The following is a 16,582-nucleotide window of genomic DNA, read 5'->3' on the forward strand; positions in this document are numbered from 1 at the left end:
GATCTGGGACCCATGGGGGCTAAACCCCCAGGAAACACCCAGGGGAGTGCAGCCAGGCTGGAAAGGAGCTGCTGGAGAGCGGTGCCGCTTTCCGGTGCAACCTGGGGGGCTGACAACAGTCCTGCGGGGTGAGTAAGGAGCTTGTGATGCCTGCTCGAGGAAAGTCCCGGCCAAGTGGCACTGAGTCATTGCCGCAACCTCCCTGCATCCACTGCGTCTCCTGTTAGCATCCAAGCCTAGCGCCGCGGGGCTGGAAGGGAGCTCCAGAGCTCAAATCTAGTCCAACTCCTGGCTGGAGAAAGGATCAGCCCCGTCCAAACCCTCCCAGACAAATCCATCATCGAAACTTGGTAAAACTACCTGATACAACACCTGACATCACGCCTGAACCTGCTGCAGGGAAAGCAGAGGCATTGCAGCGGCCAACGTCCTGCTTGTGTAAAAGGTTAATATAGATAGGGGACAGTGGTGTCAGGGCCGTGGTGCTTTGTGGGTTGGGGAAAAGGTTAATTAATTTTCATGGTCCAGATCCTGTTTGCATTTACTGCTTGGTTCCCTAAGGATCCCTACCCAAAATTGCAGCCACCTCTGGGGTGGGGCACAGCCCTGACCACACCATGCAGCAGTGGCAGGGGTTCAGGTCCTGACCAAGCTCCACGATGCCAGGATCCTGCCTGGTTCAGTGGGCTCCCCAGGGCCCAGGCTGGGCTACGACCACCGGAGACAGCTGGGAAAGCCCCGCTCCGGCTTGCTCAGGGAGTTGGGAAGGGGCTAGGGAGGCCAGGCCCCTGGGTCTAATACAGGCTGGAGCGAGGCATGTCCAGCAGACGCTCCCGCTGCAGCCCAGCCCCTTCCCAGGCTCCGGCTGGACATGGGGGCCAGCTGTGGCTCTGAAGGGCTCAGGAAGGCCGAGGCCCTCCAGCTGCTGACTGGGAACAGGAGGGGCTGCAGACATCAGGCACGTCCATAGCTAGGACACAACAGGTCATGTCAGAGGTACCAGAAAGACACGGACCCCCAGGAGAAGCTCTTGCCAGGGGGAATAGCAGAGGCTCCTCCCAGAGACCGCACCATGCCTGATGCCCTGAAAGTGGGCATGCATACACCTGGATGTGCAGCCCACGCAGGTGCATGGCTCACATGTGCACTCCCATACCTACTCCTTCCAGTGCAATGCCCGTGGCTCTTGCTAGCCCGGTCAGCTCTTCCTCAGCCAACAGGGCACTGGACTGAGAAGGCCCAGTGGGGCTTCCCTCTGCCCCTGGGTCAGCTCTGGCATGGGCTGTTTTTTGCTGATCCTGTCTCAGAGCATGTCCATGCATCAGTACCATCCCTGCTGCTGTGCCCTGGGGCATGAGGGACCCATGACACTGCATCTCTCCCTCACTTGCCTGCAACACCGGGGATCCACCACCCCTTTGCTGCTGGGCATTGGCCTGGGCATAACACCCACGCTGCATGGATGGATGGCTGCTCTCTGCAGGCATGGCCCAGTCCCACGCTGTGTTGCTCAGCCCTGGGCTCGTGATATGCGTGTACCCTGAACCCCGAGGCATGCAGAGCTGTGGGCTTCAGCTGTCACGGTTTCTCCCTCTGCTGCTGCCCATCAGGGACCCTGTACTGTGCCCTCCGAGGGGAGGGATGGGGCAGTTGGGCCATGGACTCAGCTTGCCGCAGCTTTGGGATTTTGCCCGCATCCCAGCCGGAGCGTATCCATCCAGCCCAAGCCGGGTGAAACAAATTCAGGGAAGGGCCCTAAGTGTTTTGCATGCGTTGGCTCTTGCAGGAGGTTGTGAGGGCAGCAGTCACGGCCACGGCTTTCCGAGTACAAGGGCATTTCTGCTCCTCCATAGGGACTGCAGCCCCGGGGCTCTCCCTAGCCTTGGCCTCCTACAGGAGGTGCTTATGGCCCAGCTCCATCACCTGTTGAGCAGATCAATGCCCGGCTCTGCAGCTGTCCTTAGCAAGCACGGTATTAGTTGGGGACTGGCAGCCAGTAGTCGGACACTATCAATAGTAAGAGACACGTCTACACTTCTCCTTCACTGCAATCCACTTACCCGCCTCGCAGTGCTGAGCTGGCCGTGCAGGGTGGAAACATCCTCAAGCGACTTGGCTGTGTTTTCCAGCAAGGCTGGCATCTGACCTCTCCTTTCTGCCAGCATCCGGAGGTGAAGCACGGGGCCAACCTTTTCCTCCTGTTCCAGTGTGTTTCGGTGCTGCGGGGGTTTTCCCCGCTCTCTTCATCCATGCTGGATACCTCTGAGTTCATTTGACCTCTGGGAACAGCTGTGCTCAAAGCCAAGGGGGGTGATGGAAAGCAGCTTCCTGCAGCCTGACATGCAATCATAGAGAAGCGGGACCCTCAAGAGCATCGGCACAGCCCCGTCCGCATCCCCAGCCTGGGCTGCAGCCAGCACCCAACACCTCTGGGAGAGGCAGAAAGCCCACCCTCCACATGCACATAGCAGCAGCAGAGGAAAACTATTCCTTCTCATTCCTGTGGCACACCCCCACAGCAAAGCGCAGTCACAGCTAGGCCTCGAGCATCCCTGACGGTGCACAGGCTCGTGTGCTTCTCTATCCAACGCAGGCACCAGTTCTTGCTGCTTCCGAGTATCCCACCCTACTCGCTCCCCTCCTTCTGCAAGTGAAGCCCAGTGAAGACAAGGGGGTGACCACCATTGCCTCTAGGTCGTGCCCCAGTCCTGCTGGGAGCCTGGACACAAACTGCTCAGCCCCTGCCCTCCTCAGAAGTAGCTGCATTTTAAGTCCAGGAGAGGGATTGCTCCTATTGCCTTCCTCAAGTGCCCACGAGGGAGAAGCTGTACCTAGGAAGCCGCCCCAGCCTCCCCTTCCCCCCCACCTCCCCAAGGCTAGGGCTGGTATTAATTGCGGGCTCCAGTTTCCATGAGCAGCAGATGCACTGCCAGCTGTTCAGCTCCTTCGCTTTGATCCCCAGGGCCGGGCCCACGGGCGCTGTCAGAGCAAGGGCATACAGACACGCAAGGCGGGGGCAGGGGCACATGGGCTGGGACCCTGTCTGAAGCGAGACGCATGGAGGCTGAACCCCGAGGTGGTTCAGCGAGTGGTGCTGGTGCCCAGCCAGCCCTGAGATCTGGGCCCGGCTCTGCCACTGACCTGCTGGATCACCCCGGTCAAGTCCCCTCGTCCCACTCTAGCTGGGTGGGAGCAGGGAGCATGCCTCTCTCTGCATCTACACGGTTTGTTGTGCTGGCGAGGTCCCCAGCTGGGACTTCAGAGAGCCTCCAGCTTTGTCCAAAGCCAAGGCCCCAAGCTGCCCCTGGGCACTGGGCCTTTGCAAAAGGAGTGGAGGATGTTTCTGTGCCAGGGCATGTTGAAGCCATCTCCACTGCCTGGGGGAGGGCTCAGCCAGTACCATCAGAGGACACGAAGCCACCGGCAGGCCCCTGGCCCAGATGGGGGAACGCAGCCCCCGCTCCTGTCCCCTGAAGCGAAGCAGCAGTAGTAAGATGCATGCACCAAGCAGTGCTAGCACAGGGGCTCTACTTGGGACAGGGCCTAGGGAGGCCAACGGAGTGGGCTGTCAACAAGCTTGGGGTGCTGGTAGGCTCCAGGTGCAGCCCTGCACTAGGACAAGCAGAGCCGCATGCAGCTGGGCTGCTCCGCACACCCGAGCCCCCTGCCCTCGCGTGAACGGTGGCTGCATGCATAATCCTCCCACCCCGTCCCCCAGGAGGACACTACCACTAGCTCCAGCTTACAGAGGTACATTGGAAACTGAGGCACACACCAAGGGGAAGCGACTTGCCCAGGGGTCACCCAGGAAGTCAGTGGCAGAGCCAGGGAGCGACCAAATCCCAGCCCAGGGCCCAGCTGGGTACACAGAGACACCCCAAACCCTTTGCCTTCATTCTGGGACCAGTCTCTGGCAGGTGACACCCCCAGCTTGGGCACCACGGCCTCAGGGACAGGGTGAGGGATGCTGGCTGGGTCACGGGAAACCAGAGCTCTCCAAGGAGGGGTTTGTCCTACAGCCCCTGATCCAGGCACACCAGGGTTTGAGAGCAGAGACCATGGGGCCACGGGGACAGGCTGCCCACAGGAGCCCGGCCGAAGGCGGACGTGGGCACCGTGCAGCTCCACAGCACCACCTCGTGGCCAAGGCTGGCTCCAGGCTGCCCCGTCTCACGGCTGAACCCATTAAGAGCTGACCAGTCGCCCCTCGGTTCAGCAAAACACTAAAAAGCATTTGCTGGACTCAAACGCTGCGTGCACGTGCTGCAAGGTGAGGCCTGGATGCTGCAGCTGGTTGCAATGCATGGAGAGGCCCTGCCTGCGCTGGCCGTGCTTCTGGGATGGAGAAAGCCCGAGTCTCCAGGCAGGGCTGGGAGCGGGCTCAAGACTTGCTCACCAGCACCAGAGCTGGCTCAGCCCGAGGCAGAACTAACCCCTGCTGCCGGCCCCTCCTGGGGCTCTCCAAAGTGCCCTTTGATGAATGCTTTCCCGTTTCCAGCTAGGGGCCCGCCAATGCCACTCTCCATCACGAGGCACCTGGATGACTATGGATCCATAAGCATGCGGGATGCACTCTTCTATGCGGGGCTGGCTCTCCTCTGAGGCTCGTGTCAGACCGAGGACCCCTGATGATAGTTAAGTGCACTGTCCAAGAGCGGAGGACAGCCCTAGCAATGAACCCCTCTGCTTGGAGGCACCATGCACGACAGACCGAGAAAGCGCACTCCCATTTCAGTGCTGCTATTGTCAGCTGTTTCTCAGCCCGGCCCCAAGTCTGCAGGCTGTCCTGGATGGCTAGACACGTAACACCTCGAGCATCCCCAAGGATCGGGGGTTTGGTGTGGGCAGGGCCACACCACAGCCAGCCTGAGCCCCAAACCTGCTCGCCTTTCCCCACTTCCGCATGAGCAGCACCCACTGTTTGTCCGTGCCTGTCCTCCCTCCAGCTCTCTGCGGCTGTGACACCAGCATGGACAGGTGTCACCAGATGGAGTCAGGTATAATCTATGACCATCACTCACCCAGATGGCACCAGACGCCTCTTGAAAGGCATCGTTCACCCCAGCAAGAGACCCTGGGTTTCATCCCTGGCGCTGCCACTGCCCAGCTGTGTGACCATGGGCGGGTGACTTGAAGACGCCTCGTATGCCTGGCTTCCTACATAGTCGGAGACCCAAGGAAGGATGTCTTGCATTTGAAAGCTTGTTTAACTTTATCCCGGCTGCACAGTTGGTCCAGATATCACCCTAAGAAAAGAAAAGATATCACCCTAAGAAATCCTGGCCCCTCATACTCCTCACTCATTCGGTCCATCTGGTGCATTTAGGACAGGACCAACCATTGGTTACCCAACTGGTCCCTCCCAGGCAGAAGTGGCCTCAGACACAGACAGCAACACGGGCACCAAGGGAAGGAGGAATTACCCTGCTGGGGTCTGTGCGGGTGCCTCTTAGCCCGCACGGCCGCTTGGTTTCGAGCAGAAACGCCGCGCAAGCTTGTAGCTTGCCCTTTTGGCCACGCAACCAAGAGCGGAGGTATGTTCTTTCATTTCATTTTTATTTTTTTAAATTTTTTCTTTTTTTTTTTTCCATTTTTTTACATAAAAAGTTCAGTAAAAATTGGATAAAGTAAAATGATTTAAGCAGTAAAATCAATCTTATCAACATAGCACGAGGCCTGCCAGAAATCCAGAGGCAGCCTGCTCCTGATTATTTACATGATAACAGATTAAACCTTGCAGGAGAACAAAAAATAAAATAAAATAAAATAAAACAACCCCCCCACCCTCCAAGGAAACGAAACAAAACAAAAAGCCCAAACAAACTATCCTTACAAAGTGTTCCCGTGATATCAGCACGTGTGGGGCTAAAAGCAAAAAAAAAATAAAAAAAAAAAATTATCAATATATTCACATATACGTTAAAATATAATACAGATCTTGGTGACACAAGATGGGCGCACGGGTCACCGCGCCAGACAGCACCGCCATGTTTGAGACCTGGGTTCGCCTGGAAAGAAGGGGTGGGGGAGAGTGGAGGGAGCTGCAGAACGTGCTCCTGTTCCACAATCCGTGTCACTTCCCTTGCCCTCCCCTCCACGGCGTAGGACTACTTCATTTAATACGGAAGTCGGGTCCAAACCGCGAGTCCCGCTCAGAGCTGACGGCCTTTTGGGGCCAGGGGCGGGATTTGCTTCTCCTCCGGTCCAAAAGAGGATGGTCGCGTCTCGCTCCAGGTTCGTGGTAGCTACTCCAAGTCCGTGTCCTCCTTGGGTTTGTAAACGGCCCCAAATTTCTGCATGTATTTCTTGATGTACTCCTTCGTTTTGTGTTTCACGTTCTCGTTGCACTCCAGGTCCTCGGGGTTCTTGCAGTATTTCAGCTCCTTGTTCATGACGCCGTGAGTCAGCTGGGAAGGGGGGAGAGAGGCAAAAAGAAAAGGGTGCAGAGGTCACCGATACTGGAAGCTGCAGCGCTACGGCACAGGTTTACAAAGTAGAATTGAATATGGAGGGGGACAAGAAGGGAGAGGGGGCTTCTTTGGGGTTGGTGGTAAGATTGGTTTTGTTTTTTCGACAAAGCACAGGTAAACGTTCAGAAATTTCCCTACCGCATAAGCAAACGAGCTGCCCCTTCAGCAATGCTACGTCTATTTGCCCTCTCTGATCACGAAAGCAAAGGAAAAAATCCAGAGACACTAAAAGGCTGCGAGACCAGGGAAGGCTAGAAAGCAAATCTCTTCTCCCAGGATGATGGTCCTGCTTGGAGCAGGGGGTTGGACTAGATGCGACCTCCTGAAGTCCCTTCGAACCCTCGTTTTCTAGGATTTTATGAATGAACTGGTGGGACTCACTGCCACTTGAGGCAAGTGAGACCAAGAGGATTCAAAAGGTTCAGCGAGCAAAGAGAACAAGAATAACTTGCACTGCTCTAGGGCACAAGCCAATGCCTCAAGGAAAAGCAGGGCGGCACTTCTTCTATGGGAGGCCTGGCCTATAATGGGGATTTCTTATCAATTCCTTTAAAACTGTTACTATCAGGGATGTATCAGACAGGATAGAGCCCAGATGGTTCAGAATCAACATCTCTGCCAGGGGGTTGATTAGCTGACCCTCAAGTTCCCTTCCCACCAGCTAATGTGGGTGGTCACAGTGCACCAGGGACCTGCCAGCAGCCGGGAGTGCCTCGGGGAGGTGCTCTGAAGACGTTCCTCCATGTGGGCTGCCCACCTGCCTGTGGACTGGATCCAGGTGTGGGTACGATCCAGACCCAATGATCAAAGAGGGCTCCTGCCTGCAGCAAACCAAGGCTGAAGACGTGTTTGAAAGGCAGGTGAGAGCATGCTAGGAAGAGCACATGCTACCCCAGGCACTCAGTGTCCAACCAGGTTGGGGGACACCAACTTCTCGCTCCACCTGAGGACTGTGGAGGCATGCAGGGCTGTGAGGCTCTGTTGCTGCACTCGACCCCGGCTCCCAGTTCTGGGGCTGAGCAAACTGGGAGAAGAGCTAAGGATCTGCATTGCATTAAAGACACTTCAAAAAGAAGTGGCCCTGCCCCTGTGAAGCATGACGGGGCTCTGAGCAGCAAATCGAGGCAGGCCTTCTCTGGAGTCACGGTGCCGGGCAAAGCTGTGGCAGAAACGTGGCCTTACCTTGCGTGCTAAGTGTTTGAAGTCTTCCGTTGTGGTGATCCTGCCCACTTTGCAGTCCGGCTTGCGGTAGGGGTTCAAGCACTGCACAATGAACTGGGACATCTGCAGAGGGGGGAAGGAGAGAGACTTTGTGCTGTCGTGCCTTTGGCCCAGACAGCTCTTTGCCTGGAAATTGTTGAAGGGAAGCAGGGAAAAGCCCCACGCTATGTTTTGCTCGCCCCACAGATGCTTAGGCTTCTGCTCCAGGTGACTGCAGAGAGAACGGCCAGGCTGCGCTGAACGCAATTAAAACTTTCTGTGTCCGTGACAGCTCGCGCCCTGTCACAGGCCAAGAACAGGCCACATTTTAGTGTGTGGGGCTGCTACCCCTTGCACTGCACATTTGAGACAGCTGCTTGCTTTGCCAGCACAGGACCAGAGAGCACCAGAGTTAAAGGCCTAAGCTGCTGCTGCTTGTCCTGAAGACTGAGGCTCTGTGTCGGCAGCAACAGCTTCTGCACGGATCAGCAGAAAGGGGGACCTTTAATACACCCACCTGTGGGTTGCATTCCCCTGGGGGGCAATCATTAAAGGTTTAACCCATGAACTTTACTGCTGGGTGTCAGTCTCAAAATGACTGATGCGAGCTCAGCTCATGGTATAGACTAGCATTTTGCAACGCTGCGCTCTGCCCATCACCCCTGGCCACCCCCAGCACCCATGCTCTAGACAGCTTGCCTTGCTGCCCGTACCTCTTTCCTGAACACTTCCTTGCTCTTCTTAGCCAGCTCGCTCGACGTGTCTGCCTCTGCTGTTTTCGGCTTCTTGGAAGACTGAAAAAAAGAGAGGAAGGGTTTTGAAAGGGTCTGCACCATCAGCTTCTGGGATATCCGATCCAATCCAAGCCAGACCTGTTGCTGGCACACCATGAGACCGCTCCCTGTTCCCACTGCTGATACGACATGGGGCTGGCCCGGGATCAGCTGCCTTCTCTTCCAAATCCTCTTGCAGAGGTATGCATTCGGATAAGGAAGGGTACGGAGTACAGAAGCTGCTCATGTATCTGCTACGTGACCAGGGCCTCTGGCCTGTTCTGAACTGGGATCCAGTGTTTCTGCAGCAAGTCAAGACTCTAGGGGCTCATCCACCAGCCCACACCTCAGCCCTGCGTGCACTCCACGCCTCTGAGATTCGCTCTGTGCTCTGGCTGCTCCTCTCCAAGCGCCTGTCTTTGCATGGAAGCTGTCCAGCACAGCTGTAGCAGGACAGTTATTTTGCTATAGCTCTGCTGGGAGAGCTGGAGGGGGTTTCCCTGCCCCACCTGGAGTGCACCAACACGCCCGTCCTCGCCCTACATGGCCCTAGACTCCCTTCTGCCGCTCACTTTCCGGCACTGCTCTCAGTTCTGCCGCCAGCTGCTGTCAATTGCACCCAATTAAGCTAGAGATAAAGCAAGAACATAATGAGTTGGGGGAGTTTTGTACAAACCCTTCCAAAAAAGGCAGGTCCCCCTAAAAATGTTTTCCTTCTCTCTTCCACATCCCATTATCTTATGGCCTCAGCATAGGATAGATAGATTAGACAGACAGCATTTCCACACATACACGCCAATATATTTCCATCCCCCCGCATCCATCCATCCATAATGATACAAGCATTACAAGAACATCAAGATCCCTTGGTTTGCATTCACTCATCACAATGCCGTCTCCAATGAAGAGATCACATCCTATTTCCCCATTTTGCCCACCCCTACCCTACTCCCATCCTCCCTTATCCCCGTCGTCCGTACATAAATTCAGATACATCCTCCTCCTCCACGCTACAGGAGTGCTGAGGACACCTCTGCTTGCAGGGCTGATGCTCAGTGCCACGGCAGCCGTTACAAAGAAAACCTTGCTCGGTCCCTGCAAGCCTAAGCCACAGCAGACCCAGGTGCCACGTGGAGGTGGAGATAATCTAAATACAGCATTTATGGGGACCGGGCAAGCTCAATGCAAGAAAAAAACCGGAAAATTCAGCTGCCACAGGAAAAGTGCTAAGGTCTGTGTGAAGCTTGAGACTCTTATGCCCAAATTTGGACCGGAGATTCTCGTGGTGATGACAAAGCCGCCACCGATGCAACCAAACAAGCTGCAATCCTAGCAAACTCCTACTCCAAGGCATGTTGCACTGAAGCTGCTCAACAAAGTGGTTGAGCGATGTTTTGAATGTGGGCAGAGAACACTATTCCTCTGCTCTCCTTTTTTTGAAATCATAGAAAATGAGGGCTGAAGGGAGCTCAGAAGGTCCCATCTAGTCCAACCCCTGCTCCAATCAGGACCAGCCCCAATTACATCATCCCAGCCAAAGATGGGTCTACCTGGGTCTAAACACCTTCAAGGATGGAGATCCCACCACCACTCTGGGAAACCTGTCCCAGTGCTTCACCACCTTCCTCGTTAGAGTGTTTTTCCTAATATCCAACCTCAACTTCCCTTGCTGCAACTTGAGCCCATTGCTCCTTCTGTCATCTGCCCCCACTGAGAACAGCCCAGCTCCATCCTCTTTGAACCCCCTGCTGGGAGTTGAAGTATGCTATCAAATCCCCCCTTAGTCTCCTCTTCTCCGGACTAAACAAGCCCAGTTCTCTCAACCTCTCCTCACCAGTCCTGTCCTCCAGCCCCCAAACCATTTTCATTGCCCTCCACTGGCCTCTTTCCAATGTGTCCACATCCTTTCTGTTGTGGGGAGCCCACAGCTGGACACAGGACTCCAGATGTGGCCTCCCCAGTGCTGAACAGAGGGGAAGAATCACTGCCCTTGATCTGCTGGCGACGCTCCTACCGATGCAGCCCAGGATGCTGGTAGCCTTCTTAGCAACAAGGGTACACTGCTGGCTCCTATTCAGCTTATCGTCCACTGACATGATGGCACCATTTTAAATAAAACCAACTGACACTCAAAAAAACCACCCCAAACCCTCTCCAGCCTAAGGCAGACCACCTGGGAAAAACCTCAACCCAGGGATGAAATCTGGCAAAGATATAAGCAAGGCTTTAACAGGAAGTGTTAGACAACCCGAACTATAGATGGTGCTACCATTCTTCTTGTAATAAAGAGCAGAGCCATTATACCACTAATGGACGGCATCATTTTGGTTCCCAAGTCAATGCCCGCTTTCAATGGTTTCAAATGGTCTACGTTTCCAAGACAGAGTGTGCATGCAGGCGCACACACTAGTTAATGCCTTCCTTAGACTTCAGGAAGGCCTTCGATACAGTATCCCACCCCATACTAGTGAACAAGTTAAGAGGCTGTGACTTGGATGACTGCATGGTCCGGTGGGTGGCGAATTGGCTAGAGGGTCGCACCCAGAGAGTCGTGGTGGATGGGTCGGTCTTGACCTGGAAGGGTGTGGGCAGTGGGGTCCCGCAGGACTCAGTCCTTGGACCGATACTCTTTAATGTCTTCATCAGTCACTTGGACGAGGGAGTCAAATATACGCTGTCCAAGTTTGCGGATGACACAAAGCTATGGGGAGAAGTGGACACGCCGGAGGGCAGGGAACAGCTGCAAGCAGACCTGGATAGGTTGGACAAGTGGGCAGAAAACAACAGAATGCAGTTCAGCAAGGAGAAATGCAAAGTGCTGCACCTAGGGAGGAAAAATGTCCAGCACACCTACAGCCTAGGGAATGACCTGCTGGGTGGCACGGAGGTGGAAAGGGATCTTGGAGTCCTAGTGGACTCCAAGATGAACATGAGCCGGCAGTGTGACGAAGCCATCAGAAAAGCCAATGGCACTTTATCGTGCATCAGCAGATGCATGACAAATAGGTCCAAGGAGATGATACTTCCCCTCTATCGGGCGCTGGTCAGACCGCAGTTGGAGTACTGCGTGCAATTCTGGGCGCCACACTTCAAGAGGGATGCGGATAACCCGGAGAGGGTCCAGAGAAGGGCCACTCGTATGGTTAAGAGCCTGCAGACCAAGCCCTATGAGGAGAGACTGGGGCACCTGGACCTCTTCAGCCTCCGCAAGAGAAGGTTGAGAGGCGACCTTGTGGCTGCCTATAAGTTCATCACGGGGGCACAGAAGGGAATTGGTGAGTATTTATTCACCAAGGCGCCCCCGGGGGTTACAAGAAATAATGGCCACAAGCTAGCAGAGAGCAGATTTAGACTGGACATTAGGAAGAACTTCTTCACAGTTTGAGTGGCCAAGGTCTGGAACGGGCTCCCAAGGGAGGTGGTGCTCTCCCCTACCCTGGGGGTCTTCAAGGAGGTTAGATAGGCATCTAGCTGGGGTCATCTAGACCCAGCACTCTTTCCTGCCTATGCAGGGGGTCGGACTCGATGATCTATTGAGGTCCCTTCCGACCCTAGCATCTATGAATCTATGAATGCACCTTGGGTGCTACCAGACCACCGTGTTTGGTGCTACTTGGCAGTTTCCTCCAGCATAAGGACACAGAGTCGTGGCAAGACCCGTAGGAAACCCAAGCCTGGACCCAAGAGCCTTGCAGGTCTCCATGTTATATACTCCCAATGCGAACACAACTCTGAGACTCTTCCCCGGCCTGGCTGATGGATCACGTTCAAGTAGCACAACATATTCTTCTGCCGTGTTGGTGCAACATGCCCCACGCATGTCATGCTCTTAAGAACACACACGCGTGTCACTCAGATCCCCTGAAAGCTCCTGCGAGGGATCGGCATGCTGGATTGGAGCGCTCTGCTCTGCTGGACTGGAGAAAGAGACACAAGTGACTCAAGAGAAAGACCTCCCGCCTCCACAGGCAAGAGGGGGTAAAAAAAAAAAAAAAGAAAGAAAAAGAAAAGCTAACCCAAAATCATAGGCCTGGCTACCTGCACACAACTGGTTAATTGTGGGCGACGGAGAGGCTGGCTGGCTTTCCGTGCTTCGCTTTATTAGTGCTGAAGTCTGTTTTGCCAGAGGGCAAGAGAAGGAAATTGGAGAATCTCTAACCCTCCCACCCCCCGTTTTATTTCATGCATGTTACAGTGCAATTACCAACGCGAGGGATTTTATAACTTTCCCTCAACCTTCCGCAATGCAGCTGCCTCTGCGTCTGGCGAGGAAAACCCTCTGTTGTCTCCAAGAAACATCTGCCCTGGGTACTGAGGACCTACTCCCACTGCTCTGCTGCTCTCTTTTTCGGGGCAAGGCGGGCAAGCTGCTCAGGTTGTGATCGCCCAGTGTCACAGAGCATCGTCTCCCCCCATCCCCTCCCAGTTTGTGCTGCTGGGCTGGTTTGTTCCAACCAAGGCCTGCTGCAGGCTGAAGGCAGTGGGAGCGCTTGCTGCATGAGCTTGGAAAGCTGCAAAACCCGCTGTGCCAAACCCTGCACGTCACATTGGACTAACCTAGTCTCCCTTCTCAGACAGGCAGCGCCTCTGGGCACGAGTCTGGCAGGAGATGGGATAAGCTGACGGCACCCAAAGGTGCACCAGGAAGCTGCAGAAGGACCTGGCCCCCACCCTGATGCATAGAGGTGCTCAACGCAACCAAGCAGGGATGGGGGAAACTATGCAGGGGAGATCACAGGGTTATTTGAGCTGGTTGTGGAGGTTTAGGGGGTGAGAGACTTTTTGGTTTCAAGCTAGACGCATGGGAACCGCAGACAGTTACCAAGAGGCTTTTTACCCCACTTGAACCCAAAGAAACAGACAGGCAAGTCAAATCTGCAAGTCACTTCCTCCCAGTGGTCTTGGCACTGGGAACGGCACAGGATAATGCCACGAGCACAGAAGGTGAAGGGGAACATGAAACCCAGTGGAGGCAATGCCAGGCACACAGCTACAGTGCCCTTCTCTACGCCCCATATTCAGGGCAACCCCTCCACACAACGCTGCTCGTATGCCCCCGCTGCCAAGGAGGGTGATAACCATCCCAGCACCTCCGCACACCCTTACACCACAGCCTGGCTTTGCCTCGTGTGAAGGGCAGTGACTGTCCCGATGCCAACCCGATGGCATAACTCAGGGGTAAGTGAGGGCAGAGCTTGAGCTCGGGGCTCTCAAAGCTGCCTGGGCTGGAAGCATCTCATGCTTGCGTGGTCATGCCCAAAGCACCGGGTGCCAGGCGGGAAACGGGATGGGCTTTACGCTGCGTGGCGGCACTTAGAGAAGAGCCGGTGGCTCACAAGCAAGGAAAACCAACCGAAGCAGCAGGGACTGAACGGTTGCACGAAGAGCTCTTTGACTCCACCTGCTCCCCTCGCCCTCACCCTCTGCTGTGCGAGGGGACGACTGATTTGATGTCAGCTCTTCAAATAGTGAAATAATTGCAAATGGCCCGGGCTCTGACACACCAGGCTGCCACATGGAAATGTCACTTTTCAGTGCAGCGCAAACGGGCAAGGCACCCAGCCAGGTGATGCTGCCCTTCGGACCTGCGCTAGCAGAGACGCTGGAAGTCCGGCAGGCGCACTTGGGTGTCTGTAAGGCCATTCTCGCTTCGGTTTTGCATCCCTTGCAAGTCTTGGCGTGCTCAGACGGGCCCGGCCTTGGGCAAGCTGCGATTCACTTTCCATCAGGGGCTCTCAACTTCTTTAGACGCCGGGCCCCCCTCGGAAAATGCCAGTGCTCAGCTTTCACTTTTATTTTTTTGTTTGTTTTTTTTTGACTACGGAAAAATACTGGAGCAATTCTGCTGCTGCAAAGACCTTGGAAAGACTGCAAACGGGCAGGACGGCTTTCACGCTTGGAATTCGTATGCAAAATCTCTGGGTTTTTGTGAATCGTGTGTAGGTGTCTGCACATCTAACAGTGCTAATGCTTTCTGGTACCCTTCGAACAATCCCAGGGGTGTTGTGGTGCTGCGGCTGAGAGTCACGGACCTAGATGCCAAAGAGACGCGAATATGCAAACGCGAATATGCCGTGTCTTTAAGGCAGGGAGCTGGATTCTAGTTTGCTCTGGGGTCCGTCTGATCCAAGCGTGACTTACTCCTCGCCAACCCCAGAGATTTCATAGCAGCGGTGCCATTTATTAATAGGAAGATACTTCTCTCAAAGGGCCTCTGTTAAAGGCTCTTCATCTTCTATTCGAAGTGGACACCATCGTAACCAGGTCACCACTCAAGAGCATCTGTGACTCTCCAATAAAAAGTTCATTAAGTGGCTCGTAAAGTTTCTACAATATTTTAACGAGAAATATCCCGGCTTTGAGGCAGATACTTCCACTCAGATGACTGTGCTTCTCTTCGCTTTCAAAGCATGAATCTCTTTGATTAACATTTATCATATAACATTTAGCAAATCACTGGATATGTTCTACATCGCCTGCAAACAGCTATGTTAGCGAGCCTCAAACAGGGTGCCAGGGCATCCTGGGTACCGAGAGACCCTTTTACAGGGGGTGGTGGGGTGCTATGCAGTTTTAGTGCTGTTAGGTGTGCAAACACCGACACAAGATAAACCCAGAGATTTCACATAGGAATTCACAGTGTCAAAACGTTCTGCCCTTTCGTGGTCTTTGCAACAGAAGAACTGCTCTAAAAAAAAAGAGTAAAAGCTCAGAGCTGGAGTTTTCCAACAGGGCCTGGAGTCTAAAAAAGGTTGAGAAGCACTGGTTTAGGCAATATGCAACAGAGGTAGGCTCCTATCTATATTACACATGGTTATCATTGGACTTCAATTTGCTGTAGAAAGTCCCAACAGTTTTTATGAATCAATCCCTTACCAGAAAGTACCTCATTTTTTAGGCCCAGGAGGCTCGCTGGCTTAATGGAAGCAGAAAAGTAAAAGGAAACTAGAACAGCCACCATCCGGGATGAATGTTAAAGACGGGCTCCTGCTCCGACGAGAGGGAGAGGCGCAGAACTGCGCAGGCTGAACCACCACCGTGTCGGCCTGCGCGCTCTCGGCAGTTTCCACGAGTGCCTTGCTGTCAGATGGAGACAAAGGATCGCTGGTCTCTCTCCAGCTCCTGGCCGATGCACCCTGTTGTGCCAGCAATGCGCTGCAATATTAATATCCTCTCCCCACGAGGCTGCTCCTGCCAATCTTGCTCTTCGCCCGAGCCTCAAACACAGTGCAGGCCTGCGCTGACGGTGTGAATTAGCTGCTCCCCAGGCAAAGGGAGTGTTTTTCTGAATGCAAGCAGGTTGTTTGAAAAGAGAGAGAGAAGCTTTCCATTCTGGCAAGGGCCGCTGCATCAAATTTGGAGAAGGCAGGTCGCAGCACACCTAAATTTACTGCCATGTTATGCAGCCGCCAGGCTGTGGAGGCATTTTGACAACCCGAATTAGATAGCTGACAAGAGGAGATGAATTCGGGGAGGAACGCGCCAAACAAAAGCCACAGCCCATCCCTTCCACCCTCACTCCTTGCTGCAGCAAAGAGGTAACCCTTCCCCTTGCTTGGAGCAACCCTCTGAAGCCGGGGACGTGCCGAGTGCTCAAGAGATTCACAAGCACATTGCAGGAAGAGTCGGATGGGACGTCACAGCCGAGAACGGTGCAACCTTTTTGAACTGCTGGTGCCAAGGGTATTTCAGGTTGGATGACCCTGCGGATCACGGCAGGATGCTGGCCGGCGTTAGGGAGCTTACAGGGAATTTGAATACATCATTTTGGAGGAAGCATAGCAACGCCATGGCATGTTTTAACACAACGTCTGCAGAAGAGGATGGAAAAACTCCTAGCAAATAAGGTCCACCCTCTAGATGAATTTCTGGCTATTTCTTTTTAAATACAGGTGAGGTGTTAAAGCCATAAACCAAGCTGGCAAGGTCCTTGTCACCACCATAGAGTAGAAGGGGAGTTCATACAACAGTCTGAGATGAAAACCAACATTTTAAAGCAGTGCTTCATAGTCCTCCTTCTGGAAAATCTGGCGTGAGCTAATGAAGTGCAAGGCGGCAGGCTACATTTGGCACTTGTCTGGAGGTCTCAAACCACAAGGATGAGCAGTCATCTGGTTTTACAAATGAGCAGACAAAGGT

At 54.2% G+C, this 16,582-nt stretch overlaps 1 protein-coding gene across 3 annotated transcripts in view; it reads right to left on the minus strand.

The window, feature by feature from the left end:
• Positions 1 to 5,537: 5,537 nt before the first annotated feature.
• SETD2 (SET domain containing 2, histone lysine methyltransferase) overlaps positions 5,538 to 16,582 on the minus strand; it is a 132,212-nt gene continuing 121,167 nt past the window's right edge. For all 3 annotated transcript variants that reach the window (XM_014596092.3, XM_059729257.1, XM_059729256.1), the window contains exons 19-21: positions 8,384 to 8,464; positions 7,653 to 7,754; positions 5,538 to 6,407 (exon numbers count right to left, since the gene is read on the minus strand). In XM_014596092.3, coding sequence (XP_014451578.2) covers positions 6,246 to 6,407; positions 7,653 to 7,754; positions 8,384 to 8,464 — 345 coding nt within the window. In that variant the 3' untranslated portion in view covers positions 5,538 to 6,245. The remainder of the gene's footprint in view (positions 6,408 to 7,652; positions 7,755 to 8,383; positions 8,465 to 16,582) is intronic.

The sequence above is a fragment of the Alligator mississippiensis genome, chromosome 5 (genome assembly GCF_030867095.1).
Source record: "Alligator mississippiensis isolate rAllMis1 chromosome 5, rAllMis1, whole genome shotgun sequence".
NCBI lineage: Eukaryota > Metazoa > Chordata > Crocodylia > Alligatoridae > Alligator > Alligator mississippiensis.